Source organism: Oncorhynchus tshawytscha, linkage group LG13 (assembly GCF_018296145.1).
Source record: "Oncorhynchus tshawytscha isolate Ot180627B linkage group LG13, Otsh_v2.0, whole genome shotgun sequence".
In the NCBI taxonomy this organism is placed as follows: domain Eukaryota; kingdom Metazoa; phylum Chordata; class Actinopteri; order Salmoniformes; family Salmonidae; genus Oncorhynchus; species Oncorhynchus tshawytscha.
The window spans coordinates 37,219,080-37,227,898 of record NC_056441.1 but is presented as its reverse complement, the minus strand read 5'-3'; the positions used below and the strand labels follow the sequence as shown (position 1 = coordinate 37,227,898).

Genomic DNA, 8,819 nt, shown 5'->3' with positions numbered 1-8,819 from the left:
CGTTCTTCAATTTTCTTCAGGAACTGGTCATTCGTGCCAGTCTTTTACCCAGGCTTTTAACCATGATTTTATCTTTAAAGAAAGTCTGACACAACTTGCTTAGGCAGGGAAATTAGAGGAATTTCCACGCTTTAGTGCATTAACTATTTTCCTAAATGTTGACGGATCACCAGCAGACTCCGAAATAGAAATGAGAAAGTAGCTTGAGTTAGCTTTCTTCATTGAGGAAGTACATCTACAGCATTTCACAATAGCCTGAAACACTTGGCCCAGGCCTGATTTCTCATCATAATGAGATCTGAAAGTTCTATAGGGAACAAATGATTTGTTCTATTTTGAATTCTAAGGCGTTTAAAAGGAGTGTGATTGTCTACCAGAGATATAACAATAGATGAGAAGTTCTAGAGCCAATTCAGTGTCAGACAAGAAAGCTCTATCAGCTGTGTGTGTACCACCTGCTGTTATGGCAGGTTTACAACAATAACGCCTTTCGGCAGCTTGGTGAGTTCCAGTGTGGAATACAAGGTCGCTACGTGTTGGGGTAAGGTCTTTACAACATCAATATGCCTACCACTTATTAATTAGTACTTGTAGTAATAATGGAATTTAGTTGGTTAGTTAAATTTAATGCCGCAAAGACAGAAAAGAGAAGTCCTGTCATTGAGCAACTGTTTTTTTTTCTCAACACATAGTCCCTCCCTCAGTCCCCATCATATAAAATAAGTGTCTATTTGGGTTGACGTAATAAGTGTCTGGTATGAGTGTTTAGATCAGTATGTCTGAAGGAATAGTTCACGCTGATGTGAAGTTCAAAAAGCACCAAAAGACTGAAGGAAAAGATGGTGGTAAGTTCTAAACTAAAATCTGTCACTAAAATCAATTTTTATAATCATGCTGTATGCTCAGGGTGTGCAGAATGTTCAACAAAAAGCTTCCTCTATCTGCCAATATATATATATCTAATCTTTTAAGGGGCAATCTAGGATCTGTTTTTGAAATGAATGCTATATACAGTGCCTTGCGAAAATTCGGCCCCCTTGAACTTTGCGACCTTTTGCCACATTTCAGGCTTCAAACATAAAGATATAAAACTGTATTTTTTTGTGAAGAATCAACAACAAGTGGGACACAATCATGAAGTGGAACGACATTTATTGGATATTTCAAACTTTTTTAACAAATCAAAAACGGAAAAATTGGGCGTGCAAAATTATTCAGCCCCCTTAAGTTAATACTTTGTAGCGCCACCTTTTGCTGCGATTACAACTTTAAGTCGCTTGGGGTATGTCTCTATCAGTTTTGCACATCGAGAGACTGAAATTTTTCCCATTTTTCCCAGAGATTTTAGAGACTACAATTCAAAGGGTTTGCAGGAAACATATTTGTTAGCTGATTTGCATTCACTCTTCATGCCTTATCAGTGATCTGTGCTGATTATTTTACATTAGTTTGTGACTTTGGTCAAATTTTCACAGGGATCTGGTGCATTTTCACAACTCTTAGTACAATACTGTCAACTGGTCACACTTGTAACTCAGCCAGTCGTTCACTCAACCTTTCATTGTGCATTCATTTGGATTATAAACATCTCTCACCACACAACCATTGATTCAACATATGTTTATTGTGAAATGTAATGCGAACATTGGTTTAATCACATAACATAATATATTTTCTATTTAGTCATTTAACTACCAGTTAATCCAATAGAAAACAATGCAAGATGCGTGTTTCAAATCATCCTTAAAGTGCTGAAAGTAAAATGTTACAGTACTGTAGATTACACGGTTTTCATATTAGGCAATACACTTAAATGACCCAACAAAATTGACAGAAATTCTATGGCACGCTCATAGGGATGGCGATCGTACAGCTTCCACCTCCATGCTGAAAAATATTCCTCTATAGGGTTGAGGAAAGAAGAGTATAGGGCCACGAATTGGGGATGGGCCCAAAACCATGCCTGAACCACCTCTGCAGGGGGGAACCTGACATTGTCACACTCAGTGACATAGGTTACCCCTTCACATTGACAGGCCTGCTCAATTTCATTGAGAAACACAATGAGATGTGCAACGTTGTAGGATCCAAGTAATGCCCTACATCCTGCCACACCATCCTCAGAAATGGCTGCGTACATTGAGATGTTTCCCCCACATTGTCCAGGCCCTTGGACGGTTGCCCATTGGACGATGAGTTCCCACCCACGGCTCTGAGTTTTGGCCAGGTTGAAGCCCACTTCATCAACAAACATATATTTGTGATGGTTCACAGCAGCATCAAGCACCATCACCCTCTAAAATATATTTTGGTTATTTTTACAATATAGTTACAACATGATAGTGTGATGTAGTGGTTTGTAACAGTAATACAGTATATAGTGCTGTACCTGAACATACTTTGCTTGCAGATGTTTCACCCGGTCGTTGTTTCTCAAAGGCATCAGGTAAATGTGTTTCATAGATACCTGGATGCCTCTCCAAAAGGTGGGCCATTGTTGGTAGGCTGATGGATGTCACATTGGCAACGGTGTCACCGTTCTCCTCAATGGCCTGTTTTATTTTGGACAACCGTATGTCATTTCTGGCCCTCATCATTTCCACCACTGTCCACTCCTTCTGGTCAGCACACGGCCACCACCATGGGGTCTTCTGTCCATTCTGAGGGTAGAACAGAGTAAATTTACATGCATTACAATACGTCATTTACTGTAGATGTAAAGCATAGTACATGTCCTCCAGACTTACCGGTTTTCTTGGTAAAATTTTCTCAGGATCAAATTGACAGTTGATCTTTTCAGATTGGGGTGAACTAATCTGTCAGCCTCTGCCATGGTAAGGCCTCTGTTTATCACATGTTCAACAACGATGGCCCTGATTTCATTAGACACAACAGTTCCCTCCCTCCCTCTCTCTGATGCCCAACTCTTTGACCTCTTTAATGGGTCCCAGGCCCACCTCTCTTAACAGGCCCCTTGTCCACGAGCTCTTTGATTTCCACCTTTACCTTGCGGTCTTTCCTGCTCCATGTTGAAATCGATTAGCAACAACTAGTAGTCATTATGTATGGTTATCATGCATCATACATGTCATTTAGATGTTTATACTTTACAAACACACTTTATTTTTGTACTTCTCAAGATACTTATATTGTGGACAAACCAGTTTAAAATTCATAGGTTTACCAAACGGTTAAGGGGTTAACCATTAAGCTCAGTTGGATTAAATGATGGTCGAATGTATTTGAACAAATTAAGAGAGAATCATATGAAAAGTATTGTGAGCATTGCATTGTGAAAGGCAATGACTTTAGATGAAACAGTGATCAGGTTTGGTGAAAAGGTTACTGTGTGGTTTTGTGTGTTTTACGTAATCAATTGAAAATGTGCTTACATTTTTGAAACAACAGCCTTTGTCATGATCTGTTTTGAGTTTGTAAAAAATTTTACCGCATTCTTGTGAAAACAGGACCAAAGTGCTAAAATAAAAAATAAATAAACTGAGTGTTAAAAATGCTGGTTCAGGAACAGCCAATGTGATGAGAAGAGTTGTCTTGTGCTCACACTTTCATGGTTACATTTCAGCAACAGCATCCACAGGGAATGATGCCACGTACTCTGAAATCTCAATTCCCAAAGCCGGACGCAACCAGACATCTACCGACACTGATGGTATGTGTGGGTGTGGGTCAGATGAAGTCAGTGCAAGCTCGGCAAAACAATGAGGAAGTATCCTACATATGGGTGGAAAAAAGGTTTAATAGATGCAGAACAGATTCTATTTAAGCATTTTCGTCAAACCATGTTCCTTGTTCCTACGAGTCATACACAGTGTACAAAACATTAAGAACACCTTCCTAATATTGAGCTGCACCCCCTTTTGCCTTCAGCACTGCCTCAAATTGTCGGTACATGGATTCAACAAGGTGTCAAAATGTCCACAGGGATGCTGGACCTTGTTGATTCCAAATCTAATGTCAAGTTGGCTGGATGTCATTTGGGTGGTGGGCCATTCTTGATAAATGCAAGAAACTTGAGCTTGAAAAAAACCCAGCAGTGTTTCAGTTCTTGACCCACTCAAACCGGTGCGCCTGGCACCTACCATACCCCGTTCAAAGGCACTTAAATATTTAGTCTTGCCCATTCACCCTCTGAATGGCACACATACACAATCCATGTCTCAAGGCTTAAAAATCCTTCTTTAACCTGTCACCTCCCCTTCATTTACGCTGATTGGCAGATTTAACAAGTGACATCATTAAGGGATCATAGCTTTCACCTGGTAAGTATGTCGTAGAAAGAGCAGGTTGAGCAATCCCAGGTACTTCTCTGCCGCTGCCACTACAACTATTTTCTGACTTTCGATGCATTTCTGCTTGACCTTATCTGGTAACAACTCTGCATCAAAACTCAGCATGACAGATAATGTCTTCTCCGGTTTGCCCACCGTATCTACCTCATCAAGTGGCAGGTGTCACAGACACTGGGAATCTTCCATTTCAACTGCTCCTCCTCAACACTTCATGCCACTCTCGTAATCACTCCTTTCGATGGAGCCCTGCTCCAGAGAACAAAGCACCGCACAATTCTTGTCCCTAATCTCGTAATCCGGAGCGCCCTCTCCCTCTGGGGGGAGGAAACATAATAAATCATCACGAGTCCATTCCGAGTTACTTTCACCAACTCAACAGTCCCCAACCTCTCCTCCACCCAACCTGACACCACATGTGGATCAACCAAACAACAAGGATCCATTTCCTTCGGGCTCCCGAGTGGCGTAAAGCACTGCATCACAGTGCTAGAGGTGTCACTACAGACCCTGGTTCAATTCCAGGCTGTATCATAACTGGCTGTAATCAGGAGACCTGTAGGGTGGCGCACAATTGGCCCAGTGTCATCCTGGTTAGGGTTTAGCTGGTGTAGGTTCTCATTGTAAATAAGAATTCGTTCTTAATGGACTTGCCTAGTTAAATAAAACATGTCTCACCCCAACTGGGCAAAAATCAGCCTTGGGACAATCTTCGCCGCAGGTACTTCACTCTCAAGTTCCGTCTCTGAACTACTGGAGCACGTATCCCTGTTTTTGCACTTGACGCCCATCTTCCTCACCTCACTACTTCCCTCTACACTCAACATATATGCAGCAGTCATCACTGCACCTGCCGCCACATTTAATTCATCCTCATTCTCCTCCTGTCCCATTTCCTCCTCAAACTCTTCCAAAACTTCTGTGCAATCCTCCATTCCATATTCACACAAAAAATCGTACACAACTCTCCTTTTTATCTTGTCCATCATCTTCTCCTTCACCAGATCTTTCAGAAGACCTGTGTAATCCCCCACTCCATGTTTATTCATAATATGCTGCACTTTCTTCCGTATTTCCTTTTCCGCCATCTTCCCCACCGTGGCCTTCGCCCAACACCCCGACCGCCTCTCCGCCCACTAAGGATTACTTGTCGACTCAGAATGATTTAGCCGGAGTGTATTTTCCCTCGCTTCAGCTAAAAAAATGTTGTGGTTGCATCATATTTCCTTGCATACTTTCTGACGCTTGCATCGATGGATGCTTCAAAGTATGTACAAACAGAACGCATTTGAAGTGTCCTAAATGCTCCGTTTTGCATACTTTGATTTGGAATCATTCTCTGACCCTCCCGTGTTCCAATTCGCGTGCTCTGAGTACGGTAGTATGCATTATGAGAAACATCCACAGCTGTACGTTTTCTTCATGTTTGATGATTTCATGTCTCACATACAATAAAATGAAGTAGCGGGTCTTATAGGTCCGTTTAATTCATTCTCTCTGTCTCCTCAGCTGGTGACCCTGATTCTCAGAAGGGGTTAAAGGTCAAACCAGGTGGATATGACCCTGTCAAAGTGGTCCTGGTGACTCTCTGTTTTCTTCTGATGGGGATGGTCATTGGACTTCGGTTTCTGTGTGAGTGACCTAGACAGTGGAGGTGGCTAGTCTAAAGCAGACTCTATATTGGAGACAGATTCATAGAGGCTTTTGTCCAGAGCTATGAATATAGAGAAATATCTAGGCACATTTTTAGCGCAAGAGCTGGAAAATCTCCACAGTACTGCTTCAAAATGGATAAATGTTTTCTGCCAGGTCATTGTCTAATTTCTGTGACAACATAACTGATACAATATAAAAATGTTGGTGAATAAAATGAATAGCTATTTGTAATACTTTTCACAATCAACTAATATTACATTATTATGCAGAAGAATGTTGGGGTCAGATTCCTACAATTTAAAATGTATGTCTTTTTGCAATCAGATATCAGCAACCTGCCAACCAAAAACACAGAGCTCCAAATTCTGCAAGCGGCTTACAATCGGAATCTTACATCGGGTGAGTTTAGTTCACACAAAGAAAATGTTCACATCGGTTTTCTAATATAACTGTTGTTTATATGCAGCTGAATGTAGGGAACTTGAGTCAGAGTTGTTATCTTTTGGCAACTAGCTTTAATGATCAAAAACAGAGAGCTTCAAGAACTGCAAGTCAAGAACAAAGATCTTCAGGAGAAGGAACGTGCACGTGAGTGACACAGATATGACCCTCCAATTAAATTGTGTTGTCTGCCACTAATACAGCCTTTCCATTGAAATTTTCCTCCTTATAGAATATTAGAAAAAATGTGCTGCTTTTGTTATTGTTGGTTAATTCCAAAAAGTATGGATTCCAATGTCACGCTGTGAAAACGATGCAGGTTGGCATTTATTGTCATGAATCTTGCCCTGGAGGCAGCTCTGCAGCGTGGTCATCAGCTGGCACAGCCACAGTCATAAAATCTGATTTAACCCTAATTTTAACCACACTGCTGGCCCAAACCGTAAATGAAGACCAAACAGCTCATTCTTGTTTTCATAATCATTGTGAGGCCCATCTAGCGGGAGTCGCTCAGTTCTGCCTTCAGGGCAGGATTCATGGCAATAAACTTCAACCTGCGAAAAGCATAATTATCTTTATTCACAACAGTTCGGCAACAAAATGAAGAATTGAGAAAGCAGAAAACTCCACCCTCTTGCCCTACAAACACAGGTGAGATTATACTATGAGGGAATGTGTTTACTCATAGATGTAGTAGGTTGTATTATGACCCAAGGTAAAAACCTGTTTCAGATAGCAATCCTGAGTTAAAGTCAAAACTACTTCAAATCAAGTTGTCAACTTCAGGGGCAGTCTGTTTTAGTCCCTCCTTATTCATTGATGCAACAATATAGCATTCTTGAATAGTTGTGAGATGATCATGCAGTATACAGTCTCATATACACATGGATTGTACACTATCAGTAACACAAAAACAAAAGACATTTGACTATAGGTAGGCATAGAGATGAGTAGTGCACGGGGCACTGACAATGGCATTGGGTTATATCTGTTCTCTCCACAGGGAATAATGACGGTCCTCAACCTATGAACTGTGCTGAAGGCTGGGAGTATTATGGGGGGAAGTGCTATTACTTCTCCCCTGATAAACTGACCTGGGCTCAGAGTCGGGATGAGTGTATCACCAGGGGGGGACACCTTGTCATCATAGAGAGCATAGAGGAGCAGGTATGACTCTATTATTGATTCTCTCAGTTGTTTTGATGCACATTTTTCCTTTCCTCTACTAACATACAAATGACAATAAATCTTGACATAATTCTTCATACAATGTTTCTGGTGTAGATATTCTTAGATCAGAAAACTGGTACAAAAATAAGTACGGATTCTGAAGACAAGTTCTGGATTGGGCTGACGGACAGTATAAACGAGAATGAGTGGTTATGGGTGGACAATTCATCTCTAAGCACAAGGTTTGAATGCATGTTTAAATCAATATCGTAATACAATCACCCTAGATTAAAACTTATTGTGATCATACCTCTTATGTATTATCATCCTTCAATCCTTAGCTTCTGGCTTGGTGACCAGGAGCCAGATGACTGGAAAGGAGAGAATCCCGACGGTGAAGACTGTGCTAGAATGGGGGAACCGAATGGTACTATAGACGGAAAGAGTTGGTTGGATGTCATCTGTAATACGACTCAAAGAAGAATATGTGAGACAAAATCCCCCTTGTGAAACAGTATCTTTAAGAAACTCAAAAGTTCCTTTTAAATATGTCTCTGAACAACCCCAAAGTATTTTTTGCTGGCATTGATAAAAAGGAGGAGAAACTGTATTGTGACTGGTTTACAGGAGATTACTGCTGATATTCACATATCTTTCTTTTTTTGTACATACATTTTTATGCATTTTATGCTGTGGTGTAAAACAAACCAAATCCCCAACTGAGTCTAATTAAAAACATGTCAGATAACATTCAGTTCACGCCTCTTCACTTCTCAGTAGGCTACAGGTGTTGGATCTTAATTTGCATAGGATTGTTATAGCAACAGGATTTGAACTTTAGTCCTTCAATCATATGTTGCTTGATTGGTGGTTAAGCTGTTACCTGGCCAAATTTAGGCCACATGAAAAGTGCAATATTGTTAAGTGTGTGTGTGTGTGGGTTTTCAATTAATTGATGTAAATCATGAAGCATATCTGCATTTTGCAGTGCATGAAAATTCTCAGCAACAAGAGTGATAAAAGAAAGATCCTGTACATCATCCTCAGTGTGTTTTGTACATGTATATTTCTGCTTAACAGTGCTGTCTCTAGGCTAGTCATTTGAGAAAAAAATATTGTGTCTATCCAAACCATTGAATTAATGTAGTGTCAAAAGCAAAATTAGTTTTTTTCAGCAGTATATTTATTAAGAAGACTTGTCTTACCTACAGTAGTTCAGGGGCTAGAAAAAGATGCCAGAATGCC

At 40.5% G+C, this 8,819-nt stretch overlaps 1 protein-coding gene across 5 annotated transcripts; it reads left to right on the top strand.

Moving 5' to 3' along the window:
- The first annotated feature begins 698 nt into the window (after positions 1-698).
- On the top strand, positions 699-8,328 carry LOC112265919 (C-type lectin domain family 4 member E-like). 5 transcript variants are annotated; one of them, XM_042295691.1, is made up of 9 exons: positions 699-845; positions 3,584-3,670; positions 5,817-5,939; positions 6,288-6,362; positions 6,477-6,551; positions 6,993-7,055; positions 7,408-7,571; positions 7,689-7,816; positions 7,916-8,328. In XM_042295691.1, exons 1-9 carry the CDS (start codon positions 776-778, stop codon positions 8,082-8,084), a joined length of 954 nt encoding a protein of 317 aa, XP_042151625.1. In that variant the 5' UTR covers positions 699-775; the 3' UTR covers positions 8,085-8,328. The 5 variants fall into 5 exon arrangements, with proteins under 5 accessions (XP_042151625.1, XP_042151627.1, XP_042151629.1 ...); XM_042295692.1 differs by having other exon boundaries at positions 737-845; positions 3,590-3,670; XM_042295693.1 differs by lacking the exon at positions 6,477-6,551.
- Positions 8,329-8,819: the final 491 nt, after the last annotated feature.